We start from the raw sequence: 14,341 nt of genomic DNA, 5'->3' as shown, positions 1-14,341 counted from the left end.
CAAGTTCAAAGTTAAGGCCGGATGGAAACGTTGGACATAATGTACTTTATTCTCTTGTGTTGGTCCTGTGTTTTTTGTACATTCGAAACTTTGAAGACTATGTATCCATGGCATCAAGATATTACTTTTCTCCGATTTTTTCATCACTTTGATGAAGAAAACATGAATATTGTTGAAGCATTTACATAACGTATATCACATCTATGTTCTTCCATTTGACAGCTTTTCCCCATAGTTTGTCGAAATTATTACATAATTATATTGGTTTTGACAATATAATACATTTTCCTTTTGCACAACTTCAACCATGACCTTCCCACGCACACAAATATACATTGATCCGCAACACATGTATATGTCTTTGCCTGCACATAACACATATACATGTGCATGCCATTGCCCGCACAGAAAGTCATGTTCATACTGATGTGACATGTATCTAAAAATTGTTTAGACCTATGAAAATTCCATTATTTTAAGATTAACTATTTCACAAAGTTTCTATAATGATCTTGAAATATTGACCTATTTGTGATTAACTGTTATGCATGATTTAGTTGTTCGGAAAAATACAATAAATACCGACAAAGTAACGAACCCACACTCGATTAAACGAGTGCAAAGTATAATCATAAATAAAATATAGATTAACATGGAGACAAGGAAAATAAGACCAGGTGTTCTGTCATAGCCAGCGTCTTCTGCTTCATCAACGACACCCACAACTGTTGGTGCAGCAGTCTTAAATAAATAATGAGAAACACGAGTAGATATTATTCCTGTTGTTGCAGTACATTGTATTACATTGTCAATTGTTGCCGAGCTATCTTCGTTTTAGTAAAGTTGTCCTTCCAGATTATATTTTCCCAGTATGATAATTTCAAATATTCAGACTCTTATCCGAAAGCAAATGCCTGGAGGATAAGATGGCATCAGTATCTCACGTGTCTTGACCAGCAACCTTCCAAACGTCTGACCAGAAACTTCTTGTCTAAGTGGATAAACCAAATAATTTCCATCCAAAGGCCAGTTCAGAATAATGAAAGCAATCTTTGGGTCCTATTTGCGAGTGTTCCATATGGCGACATGCGCCCGGTGGCTGTGGTCGAGGCTATCTTATCATGTGTTATATAAAATATTTTTTATCATACTTACTGTCAAATAATGTCTAAACCATGTTATATTTGCCATCATCTAAATACATATTCATTAAACACGTGAAATACAACCTCTAAATTCTAGGGGTTTTGATGAATGCATGCGAGATAAATAATTGCGGATATAACAATTGGACTGGGAAGACGACCTGACGTGGGATACAGGTGAATATAAGGGACATGTGTCTTGTACATAAATAAAAAGGACAGTCATCACGTGATCATGATTAGAGCCACAGAGTGTTCAGGGGAATGAAATATACAGTGATGAATTTGTCGTGACTTTAACGACGGTGAAAGTGAACATCATTTAAATGTTTTCATGATCATCATGACCATTAGCATGCATGATATTGCAATTACTTGTAAACTAATTTTCATTAAATGCGTAACATTATGAAAGTTATTTGTTGATTTATGTGCTAAAACGAAGAAATCCTACAAAGAGATAATCTAGAAAGACTGTCAGTATTTCTTTGGTATAGTCTATAGCCTGTCAGCCTTCCCTTGGTATAGTCTACAGCCTGTCAGTATTCCTTTGGAATAGTCTATAATCTGTCAGCATTCCTTTGGTATAGTCTATAATCTGTCAGTATTCCTTTGGTATAGTCTACAGCCTGTCAGTGTTCCTTTGGAATAGTCTATAGCCTGTCAGTATTCCTTAGGTATAGTTTATAGTCTGTCAGTATTCCTTAGGTATAGTCTATAGCCTGTCAGTATTCCTTAGGTATAGTCTACAGCCTGTCAGTATACATTTGGTACAGTCTACAGCCTGTCAGTATTCCTTTGGTATAGTATATAACTTGTCAGTATTCCTTTGGTATAGTATATAACCTGTCAGTATTCAGCTGGTATAGTCTATAGCCTATCAGTATTCCGTTGGTATAGTCTACAGCCTGTCAGTTTTCCTTTGATGTAATCTATAGCCTGTCAGTTTTCCTTTGATGTACTCTATAGCCTGTCAGTATTCATTTGATGTACTCTATAGCCTGTCAGTATTCATTTGATGTACTATATAGCCTGTCAGTTTTCCTTTGATGTACTATATAGCCTGTCATTTTTTCTTTTGATGTACTATATAGCCTGTCAATTTTCCTTTGATGTACTATATAGCCTGTCAGTATTCATTTGATGTACTCTATAGCCTGTCAGTTTTCCTTTGATGTACTCTATAGCCTGTCAGTTTTCCTTTGATGTACTATATAGCCTGTCAGTTTTCCTTTGATGTACTCTATAGCCTGTCAGTTTTCCTTTGATGTACTATATAGCCTGTCAGCATTCCGTTGGAATAGTCTATAGCCTATCAGTTTTCCTTTGATGTACTCTATAGCCTGTCAGTTTTCCTTTGATGTACTCTGTAGCCTGTCAGTTTCCTTTGATGTACTATATAGCCTGTCAGTTTTCCTTTGATGTATTCTATAGCCTGTCAGTTTTCCTTTGATGTATTCTATAGCCTGTCAGTTTTCCTTTGATGTACTATATAGCCTGTCAGTTTTCCTTTGAAGTACTATATAGCCTGTCAGTTTTCCTTTGATGTACTCTATAGCCTGTCAGTTTTCCTTTGATGTACTAGATAGCCTGTCAGTATTCCTTTGATGTACTCTATAGCCTGTCAGTTTTCCTTTGATGTACTATATAGCCTGTCAGTTTTCCTTTGATGTACTATAGCCTGTCAGTTTTCCTTTGATGTACTATATAGCCTGTCAGTTTTCCTTTGATGTAATCAGTAGCCTGTCAGTTTTCCTTTGATGTACTCTATAGCCTGTCAGTATTCATTTGATGTACTCTATAGCCTGTCAGTATTCATTTGATGTACTTTAAAGCCTGTCAGTTTTCATTTGATGTACTTTATAGCCTGTCAGTTTTCCTTTGATGTACTTTACAGCCTGTCAGTATTCATTTGATGTACTCTATAGCCTGTCAGTTTTCCTTTTATGTACTCTATAGCCTGTAAGTTTTCCTTTGATGTACTCTATAGCCTGTCAGTATTCATTTGATGTACTTTATAGCCTGTCAGTTTTCTTTGGTGTACTCTCTTGCCTGTCAGTATTCCTTTGGTGTACTTTACAGCCTGTCAGTATTCATTTGATGTACTCTATAGCCTGTCAGTATTCCTTTGGTATAGTTTATAGCCTATCAGTATTCATTTGATGTACTCTATAGCCTGTCAGTATTCCTTTGGTATAGTTTATAGCCTATCAGTTTTCCTTTGATGTACTCTATAGCCTGTCAGTATTCATTTGATGTACTTTATAGCCTGTCAGTTTTCTTTGGTGTACTTTCTTGCCTGTCAGTATTCCTTTGGTGTACTTTACAGCCTGTCAGTATTCATTTGGTATAGTTTATAACCTGTCAGTATTCCTTTGGTGTACTTTACAGCCTGTCAGTTTTCATTTGATGTACTTTATAGCCTGTCAGTTTTCCTTTGATGTACTCTATAGCCTGTCAGTTTTCCTTTGATGTACTCTATAACCTGTCAGTTTTCCTTTGATGTACTCTATAGCCTGGCAATATTTCTTTGGTGTAGCCTAAAGCATGGAAGTATTATTTTTGTTTCATCTGACAGTGCGGAAGTATTCCTTTCCTTCTTTTAGTCTAATACGATTTCATCTACGTATGCTTGTGACATTTGTAGTTAATAAAGACTACATATGGGGCCCATATTGAACAATTATAAGAGATACTTGGCCTGGTCTCCTAAACTTATCCAATTACATAGAACCTTTATCAAACAACAAATGTGAAACAACAACGTTCTTATCAACATAAATAGATACTTAAATACTAACATATTACACATGCGCAAAGGAAAGGACAAGGAAAGTGATGAACTTATGATTCATACATAAGAGGACGAAGGTAGGGGTGGTTGGAGTGATGTCCTTTTAAAAATAATTCCAAAACTTAAATTTTTGACTTAAATTAATCGGAATCATTTACATTTTTTTTCAAGAGGAAATTGTAATTTTATAGGAATTTATTATATAGTGGGGGTTGTCTTTGTCTTGCAAGCCCTCGACCAATCAAAAGCTTTGGATTAAGCCTGGCGAACACTTTGACCCCACAGTGGCCAGAATGACCCTTGACTTATGAAAAGACACTTAATAGGAATATTACATGCATTCTAACCCAGTTGTGTAAAAGATGTCTATAAATAGACATTTGTTTTTATGCTGAAAAAGACTAAAAACAAAAGAACGATGTAACATCTACATTTACTACATATGCAAACTGGTCCATTCCTCGTGAACATGTGTTGGGGGATATTTATAATATAACACAGCAGTTTCAGAATAAAGATTATAAATTCCATGTGTGACATGCTAGAGGAGACACTTTGTAATATAAAGATCACGCATGTAAATAGATGAAATAGATGGAATATCGCAGAGAGTAAACATTAATTGTTATAATGACTTGGTCTAAGTCATTTTGTTATAAACAAGACAGGAGTTAGGATATTCATTTTTATTTGAATTCTGAATTATAATAAATATTGATTCAAGTTGATAACATGATAGGAAATGTCGTATTACTCAGTCACTATATCAATTCCTCTTTGTTTTAGATGAAATTTGTAAGAAATATTGTACCCCGAGCCCGCTCTCCAAAATTTGTTCTCAAAAGAAAATAACATTGACGAAACAACAATTATCGATACCACATACACATGTGACCAATACATGCGAGTACGGAGGAAAAAGAAAATCGTATTAACTAAAGTGTTTTTAAACCTGAAGATCGACTTTATGTAGATAAAAATTAGTGAGCAGTAAAAGAAATATTGACATGTCGGATAACTACATAAGGCGACAATTCATAGTGTTAGGCACGCGCTCAGTATCGGGCTGATTATAATGTACCGACTACTGTCAGGATAAAGCATATTCAAAACGACAACATCGTATCTGCTGAGTAAACAAAGGCAGTATGCTATTCTATTGGTTTTGAATTAAACACGGCGGTAGTATTGTCTCTTACAATATACTCTTAATTTCTTTGTTAAATAAAACTTATTATTTCACATATTACAAAATAAAAATCCCCTAGATATAATTCACTATCAAACAATTTCTTGATCCGACAGAATACGGATAAATATCAATACTGAACCAGATAGGCGTCGTTATATATTCTTTTGGTGAGTAGTCCATCAACAGAGGTGATGACGCTAAAGTCTACAGTTGCGGATGATGACTTTTAAACATCCCATGTATTCACGGAAACCATTACAACAGTAGCCATGGGAAGTGCTCCGTCTAAAGAAGAACTCCCCGAGGTAAGCCTAAAGCGAATGGATGACCTTTCTTCTTCTCTTGTGTCTAAATGTGTAGACTTATAAACTAGAAACATTTATCTAATCAGTTCATTCTTATGACATCTTATGCCGTCATAGTTCATAATGTGATGAATATTTTGTATAATGTAATATAGTACAATTATATATATATATATTTTAAATGAACAAACTGTAACAATTACATGTACGATATATTACATATTCTACATGTACAATATATTACATATTCTACATGTACGATATATTACATATTCTACATGTACAATCTATTACATATTCTACATGTACAATATATTACATATTCTACATGTACAATATATTACATATTCTACATGTACAATATATTACATATTCTACATGTACAATATATTACATATTCTACATGTACAATTTATGAAGGTAATGTTGTAATACTTAAACTATATCCTAGGAAAATGAGGGTGGTCTATATGTCTTCACTTTTTTTCATATCACAGACGGGTTTTCTAACAATGACATATAACAAATCTGTAAAATACAACTTTGTAGTTTGTGTAAAAACTTCGATTAGTGGTCTGAAATATTTATATCACCAAGGAGTCAGAACTGGCCACAGATGAGGGCACTATCACACAGGACGACTACCCGCCAGCTCAGCCACCTACGACAACCAAGTTACAGATTACCAAAGGTGTCAACTTCAAAAGTATCGACAAGTTCGCCTGTAATGTAAGTTTACAGAAAATGGAACTGGCGAAATAGCTCGAGTGTATCCGCATACTTAACCGAAAAGATCTTTTAATTATTTGTTTTCCTAATGGTTAAACTGTCTCGCACATCACTATTAAGAATTGCGGATTAAAAATAAAACATTGCATTACTTTTGATGACAGGTACCACCCACACTTTTATTCGGGTCGTTTTGGGATCTGATAGAACACCTTGTGATGGCCATTAATTTCGATGTCCTAGATGATATGTATCGTGCCAGGGCCTTGTTTAGTTGGATGACCTCCTACAATGTTAACAACATAGACACGGATATCATTCCACCAGAAAACTCTCCGCTGGACTATTTTACTAAAATCAGATGGGACTTTGGTGACCATGCCCATTTATTATACGCCTTGTGTCTGTGAGTATCTATCAAAACATAAGTGTTGATTGTTTTGATTAACATAGAAAAAAAACAACTAAAAAAACCTATTTATGATAACTTTTCTACACAAGTTTAAAATGCATTAATCTGAGGAATAGTGCCATTCATTTTCATTTTGATTTAAACCTACTTTACAGAATGGCTAAGCTGCCGTGTGTCATTGTCAACGGAGTGACCAAACATGGCGGCTACAACATTGGGGATCCGATTGACAAGAAAATCCACAGCGCAAGATGGAACGCAGTGTTGATTAAAGGCGAATGGCGTCTTATTGACGTATACTGGGCGATTTCCACTGTAGACGATGGCGGCAAGTACGACAAGATCTACGTTGATTTTGACGGCGACCTAAACGTTTCCTCAAATGTAAACAAAAACGATGATAATGTGCAGCGCGTGAACGAAGCTTTCTTCCTGGCTGATCCAGAGAGCCTGATCTATACCCATTTCCCAGATGATCTGCAGTGGCAGCTCTTGTCCCAGCCAATTACTCTTAAGCAGTTTGAACGGCAGACATATATTCGAGAAAGATTTCATGATATGGGAATATCTTTGCCTAAAAAACTGCAAGATAAACCCTGTGTGCTTCTTTCGAACGGAAAATCTCTTCGAATACCACTTGATCTTCCCGAAAAAAGAAGCAAGGATTTTAGATTCAAATACACGCTTGTTCAGACCGGAGGCCTTCAGGCTGGAGACAATAGAACACAAACCTCATTAGAAAGACACGTAATGATGCAACATGCTCTCGACAGAGTTCAATTTACCCTAAATTTCCCCTGCGAAGGTATGTTTCGATTTGATATATTTGGTATGGATGCTACTAGAACGGAACCTTACAGTTTGATTACTTCGTACGCTATAAAATGCAAAGCAGCCACTCCAGATTGTCAAACCCTTCCAGACATCCCTCTGTTGGGATGGGGCCCGAACCCAGCAGCGTCAGCTCTCGGTCTTACTCCAGCTACACCTGTCGGAGCCATTATCAACACAGACACAGGCGTTGTTGACATAAAGTTGAAAACAAAGGGGGTCACAAAAATAACGCACAAAATGAAGAGTGTACATGTTGAAGAGGCAGCTCTTAGTCGATACGCTGTATCTGAAATCGGCAAAGATGACTGCACGATTAGCGTCCGAATCCCAATGAATGGAGAGTATGGACTAAATATATATGCAACTACCAAGGAAAAGGACAATAAGAAAAACAGGAACAGAAACCTTCTAAGTTTCCTGATAAGATGTGAAATGAAGGTTGAAGCAGAAGTACCAGCATTTCCGAACGTGTTAGGAAATCAAGTAGGAATGAAATCAGGAGCTGATGAACTTGGTGTTGTGCAAAATGGTGATATCCGAGATAGAAAGGTCGCAGTTAACGGCAAAATTACACTACAATTCACTGTGGCAGAGGATGTCAGCCTACATTTCGAGCTCCACAGCAACGACACGCAAGGTAAAAACACAATGACAGGAGTAGAAGAGAGGGTAGATCCCTTGTGTAACTATATCATGGAACTTCCTGTAGCGGGAATGTATGCTGTAAATGTGTTTGGGACAAGGAATGAGACGAACGCTACCATAACAGAGGTCTATAGCTGCATAATTCAATCGGAAGGAAATAGTGGCGCCGCCAATATTGCTGATATGAAGAGGGCTGCTCCCACCAAGAAAAACAGAAATGCCAAAGCATCCGACAACAGTAAGACAGGGTTTAATGAAACGATCTACACAACAACGAGCTCGGTTAAGGTGCCAATGCCTGTCACACAGGGCGAAGTGTTTCCTTCCTTGAGGCGAAATGATGCGACTGAAGAAGGGGACACTCCTGCAGCCACGGTCATTGTAGCCAATGACAATACCTTGGAGATAAGAATGAAGGTATCGGGTGATTACTTACTAGATTTATTTTCTAAGGAAAGCACTGGTAACATCAAAACTATCGGAAGATACACTATCACCTATGAATGTGAATTTGACAATGATTCTGACGGACCGTTAGAAGAATATCTCAATGAAAGCGAACACATTCTTGCATCTGGAGCACTGCTGAAAATGGGATGTACAGGCAAATCTGACAATAAGTCGCACGCAGTGAAGAAACCGACGAGAAAACCACCTGTACATAAGGAAGGTAATACACATTGGATTATTTTAAGATATAAATATAAAACATGAAATTTTGAAATATTTTGTCCAGAATTCCAGGGTGTTTGTAGATGTAATTACAACAGATGAAAACACAGGTAGAATGTTACAACCTATGGTTACATATTGTTAGCCTAAAGTTTTTGTCTGTACAATTGAGACATACAACGTGCCCAATAGCATACATTGTTACACAACGACGTACAAAGAGATGACAAAATAAATTCAAAATAAGTCACGGGACTTTTACTTTAACTCTATGCTAATTTGACTTTGTATGATGCTTGAAAAAAAGGAAATCTGAGACTTGTAGAAAATTAGTTTAATATGCTTCATTTGCAATGTTCTGGGTTTCTGATATGTATAAATTATATTTTAACGGCATCCAGAAATTGTAAATGTTTTTTTTTTCTTTTCTTTTTTCGACTTTGTTCTTTATTGAAACACACAGCCAAGCGATCTCCACACAATGGTTTACCGCCTACATGGGGTATTTCTCTTTTATGGAACCGTCTGTCATATAGATATAAGTTTAATCGTAGATTTATGATATTAGGACACTAAAGAAGATAGTGAGTGTGTCTCACAACAGCATGACTTATAGCAGTGTCAAGACGACAAGAGTTATTTCCCCTGGTTTTTTTTTAAGGTACAAGAAATTTTAATGCCTCAGAACATTTAACAATTTGGACTGCTGCCAGGGTTGAGGTCCTGGATTCAGTATCCTGATAAATATGTCCCCAATTGCAAATGTTTTGCCGTACAGTAAAACCCAACTAACTCGAGCCTGTATTACTCGAATACCCGATATTAGTCGAACTGTTCGCATAGCCCCGACCGCGTTCATTTATATTTATATGGCGCATCCAATCATCAACTATTTACTTTAATCAGATTGTTCCATGTTTTCTAATTGCATATGCGACAATCAATCACTGCTTTCCTTCCAAATGGTGATGCATGTGCGAATGAAATCTAGTTGATGTGGTCGGATTGAAGAAGATCGGAGGTTGAGCCATACTCAACTAAGACACGCGAAACGTTCAGCTTCTCTACACACCTCACGTGTAGCCAAAGTGAATTCTACTATAGTCGAACCTTAGTCTCTATAAGATCTGATCGAACTCGCTCTTTGAAGTTTACCGCGGATAACTCAGATTACCAGTCATCGAATACCTAGTATTCCTCGAAGTGATATTTAGTTATTCGCTTTATATTGATATTGTTAACTTTATGATAATTCATGTTGATATCAGTTTTAATCACAGCTTTGTCCTCAACATATGTTTATTACGTATATATGCCCGTATTTCAGTGCCTAAAAAAACACCACCAAAGGTTGAGTCGGTACGAAAACCGCCAGGAAAAAAAGACTTTGATGAGTTAGTTAAATGTCTGAATCGCCAGTACCATACCAAACCGATCCCGGCTGATATTGGTCTCGACGCCTGGTTCGACGCTAAGGACAAAGAAAAAGCTATGGAAGGTATTTGTTTATTATGGAAAATGTATTGGTTGTTTCTTAGGTCTTGCGATGTTTAAGGTTTATTCAATAATGGTGTAAAAAGACTATAAAATAGTGCATCATTCACCATCTATTTTGGAGGATGTGCCTTGTAGGATGTGAGTTATATTGTGTCCTTGAGTGTTTTCCTTATTTAATTAAAAGTTGACTTTATAGCTCATCATCTAGCTATGTAAACCTATATAACTGTATGTTTAGACGTATTGTGACTCAATACTTAGGAGATGTATTGAAAGTTATAAACTTTATAAATCATAATAAACATATCAAATATTATTGTTTGTAAATGTATATCATGTGTATTTGTAGATATAACCAAAGCGTGCAGCTTCAGAAAACCTGTAATGCTTGAAGAGGCTATAGAGAGAGCAGTAGAGGTTCAGACAGCCAGCGGGGAGAAGAAATACCTAGATACACAGATACGGATGGCGGCTAGGGTTCTCAAGACAGTCACTAAAGTGGAAAAGAATTTGGTGGAGTTCTACGGCTTGCATTTGAAGTCCATGACAGAAATAAAACGTTACCAGTCGCCTCCCCTGGGCGTGCATCACGTGGTTGCTGCAACATTTCTTCTGCTTGGAGAAGATATTGAAGACCTGAAAGTAAGTGTAGGCTATTGCGTACATGATGCTTCGTGTTATAATGAGTTAGAATTATGTTATAAAATTGTTAAAACATACGTATATTGAGTTGCATGTAGTTTTATTGCTATCTACTTTTTCAAATTCTTATTTTTGAAATTATTGATAAAAATGAACCCAGATCCAGTGATACATACTAAATGGTGATTCGTTCAATCATTAAGTACTCATAGAAGTTCCGTACTGTACAGGAAAGGATACTGCAATCTCATTTAAACAGAGATCAGCATTATATACACTACGTTATTAATAACATACGATGTCCGATAGGGAGTCTTATTCCTTTCAACCAATCGATAAAAAAACGTACCTGGCAAAATTTTGACAGAATCTGTTCAACGTCATGGCTGGTCGTTACATGACATGGCTCATCGCCAGCCACTGAATGCACAAAATGTTGTATTTAGTGGACAAAGTATACATAGTGTGTTGGTATCCCTTTGTAATGACGGACACTACTCCGGAGGAACGTTTTCAGCACTGTTTCGATAGCCTGTTCAATTTGCACACACTGCCAAACATGCATATAAAAGACGCTTTCCGATTGCCTATAAAATCCTGTTGTATGGTAATCATTGAGGTCAACTGAACGTGGTCCCTTTCCAGCCCCCGTCAGATCCTGATAATATACCAAATGCCGGGTGTAATGATATTCTGTATTTTAATCAGTGAGATTCACATTTCTGTTCCCCCTTTTTTGCAGAAATGGTCTCTGTGTAGACGATTGCTTTCTCAGATGGGGAATCAGTTTGTATTCCGGAGGATGGCCATGTTGGACCCCGTAGCTGTGCCTCCTCTAGTAATTGAAACCGTCAACCGCATCCTTCAGCCTTTTACAGCGGTACAGATCAGAGAAGCTAGCAAGGAAGCTGCGACCCTTCACGCATGGGTAAGCATACCTTCTCTACAGTCGTATGGCGTATCGAAACGAAAGCTGTGTATTTATGTGTATACTATGCCCAGTGTCTACGACATTCGAGCAACGCCGGTAACTCAATATCCTGACACTTACGAACAGAAACCGTTACACGATTGGTACGCTTTCGCCGTTTCCTGAAAAATATTTCTTCGGGAATTAGGACCAATCAGAAGACCGGTTTCTCTGGTGTTTCGGTTCAACTAATTAGAGTAACAGTGGCCTCCATGGATCACTTTCTAGAAGATAGGGAAACACTTTTAGAGACATTCAAAATCAGACATCAAGACATCAGCGCTTTTGTCCGTTTAATCCATTAACCATTAGTAGCACATATAGTGCAGGTTTAGGTAACGACCCCAGGAATGAAATCCCAAAAATATGTTTCACACAAAATGTTCCGAAGTTTTTTATTTGATGTTTAGCTATCTTTAGAGCCGAAACGAGATTATCTGTACCCATCGTACCACGGTCTTTGTCTGTGAGCGTCAGGACCGTGGGTTACCCACGATGAGTTCGAACTGCAAGTAAATTCGGATTGATCTTATTGTGTTGATAGAGCGTCCCGGACGTATTTCACTTGTTATCACAAGGTATGTTTATGTCTCATTTGGGGACTCGGGAGATACTATAGTTCGTTAAAGTACCCGTAGTTTATTACATTTTTACCAGTGAAATATCAAAAATTATTCATTCTATAAAAGTGATGTTTTTCACTAGTGACAAATATCACTTTTGCTGATTTGACCAATCAAATTAATGATTAGAAAATACCAAAATAATTGACCAATCAGAAAGCCCGACATATATGTCAGCACCTGAACAGGGGGAACTACTTTTTTTGTTTACAAATTATCGCTGTAGGCCTAGTTAGCATACGAGGTAGGTTTTTCGTTGATGAGAAATGTAATAAACAGAATATCTAACAGTGTCTTCAGTAATACCAAATATATTTCACTCGTGTGGCTAATATTTTTTATATTTTTCACTCGTGCTGCGCACTCGTGAAAAATATCAAAGTATTAGCCTCACTCGTGAAATATATTTGGTATTACTGAAGACACTGTTAGATATCCTCTATATATCACTAGTAAGATGAAGTCATACTTTATGTTTCAATATAAACATCTCAGAATTTGACCAATATAAAGTTATAAAATGCTGTCATTCGAATACTGTATATCAATGTTGGATATGTATTACATGTAATTTAAACTCATTTTTTTTTAAATTCAGATCATGCGAGTTGTGAGAGAAAATGAGAATACAGAAGAACAGAGTCCTTCACGTCATTCTCATATTCCACCTAGATCCTCCAACATGCCAGAACATGCCTCCCAGTAGACAGAAGACATGCGACTCACTGGACTGTACTCATTAATAATTAATACATGTCAGTCAGTTGTCATTATAGTGATGATCGATGATTCTGATTATTAGGTGAGAAATTTTGTTTGAGATGCAAACATGGCAACAAACGCATAAGAAATACACATGAAATAACAATGTAAAATGATATCAGGAGCATTTGTCCACGAACTACCAGCTCATCTCAAAAACAGTGGTACGATAATTTTGCTAGAATGAGTAAAATAGTTTTTTTTATTCAATTGGTTACATTTAATTTCATGAAACGTGTCTAGTGTTCCATTAATGCAGCAGTGTCACTATCTTCCGAGACAACTATAAAACAATTCAAATCAAAGACATTTCTACGTGTAAATATATTCTTATGGAAATGTTTAAGTTCCAAAAGACTTGTATTGATGTCAAGCGTTTAGGCACTAAAGTCTTTTATGAATGTTTATTAATTTACCAAAGGATGTAAGCGACATTTACATAAATATTGTTTTAATTATACTAAATATGGTAGAACATAATCTTATGTTCTTTGAACGGTCAAAGGGGAGACAACCCCTATATTGTTAATTTCTTCTTTCACCTTGTATCTGGAATATTGTATCCGGCATGTGTTTAGTATAAAATAAAATGGAAGTGTACGACATATCCATCTCGTGTTGTGATCTTAGCTATTACCCAAAATATTATGGAAAACATGCCGAGATCGGCACTCGGTGGAGAATCTTAACTATGAGGAATGAGCGTCAGGCGCAAGGCCCGAACCAAGAGTGGCAACCAAAACCAAGCTTCAGCAAGCTGTGTATGTGAATTCATAAGATGGCACGGGAACAGAATTGAATGAAAGTGTAGCTGTGCCATCCTGGTTATTGACGTGTTACCGTATCGAGTATCTAATGTACCCACATTGGTAAGCGCTTGATAATATATATGATCGTGTAAGCTTTACGACCCCTTTAGTATGATAAGAGATGCAGGTTGCTTTTCCAATCTATCTGTATATAAAATCATTCATGGAATACAAGTGATTTTGAGGAATATGATTCGTGCAAACAGTCACCATTATGATTTGTTTAAATAGCTGACGGAGATTGGTCTCTCGAGTCACATGACTTATGTTAGTGTTATTACTGTTGTGGCATGTACTGGCTGATGCAGGT

General features: G+C 36.7%; 1 protein-coding gene across 1 annotated transcript; it reads left to right on the top strand.

The window, feature by feature from the left end:
* The first annotated feature begins 5,274 nt into the window (after nucleotides 1-5,274).
* LOC117325678 lies at nucleotides 5,275-13,833 on the top strand. Its single transcript, XM_033882093.1, has 8 exons — nucleotides 5,275-5,436; nucleotides 6,034-6,165; nucleotides 6,330-6,571; nucleotides 6,733-8,726; nucleotides 10,056-10,226; nucleotides 10,575-10,867; nucleotides 11,610-11,795; nucleotides 13,059-13,833. The coding sequence occupies exons 1-8, from the start codon at nucleotides 5,401-5,403 to the stop codon at nucleotides 13,164-13,166; spliced, it is 3,162 nt and encodes a 1,053-aa protein (XP_033737984.1). The 5' UTR covers nucleotides 5,275-5,400; the 3' UTR covers nucleotides 13,167-13,833.
* The last annotated feature ends 508 nt before the right edge of the window (nucleotides 13,834-14,341 follow it).

Source organism: Pecten maximus, chromosome 4 (genome assembly GCF_902652985.1).
Source record: "Pecten maximus chromosome 4, xPecMax1.1, whole genome shotgun sequence".
Lineage (NCBI taxonomy): Eukaryota > Metazoa > Mollusca > Bivalvia > Pectinida > Pectinidae > Pecten > Pecten maximus.
Note: the sequence above shows the minus strand (reverse complement) of the source record. Positions and strands in the feature narration are given on the sequence as shown.

Excerpts from the sequence above, each read along its gene's own strand:
- LOC117325678 (XM_033882093.1), top strand. The coding sequence starts at position 5,401 with ATGGGAAGTGCTCCGTCTAAAGAAGAACTCCCCGAG. Across the intron at positions 6,572-6,732 it reads TTATTATACGCCTTGTGTCT|AATGGCTAAGCTGCCGTGTG; the intron begins GTGAGTATCTAT and ends CCTACTTTACAG. Across the intron at positions 11,796-13,058 it reads CTGCGACCCTTCACGCATGG|ATCATGCGAGTTGTGAGAGA; the intron begins GTAAGCATACCT and ends TTTTAAATTCAG.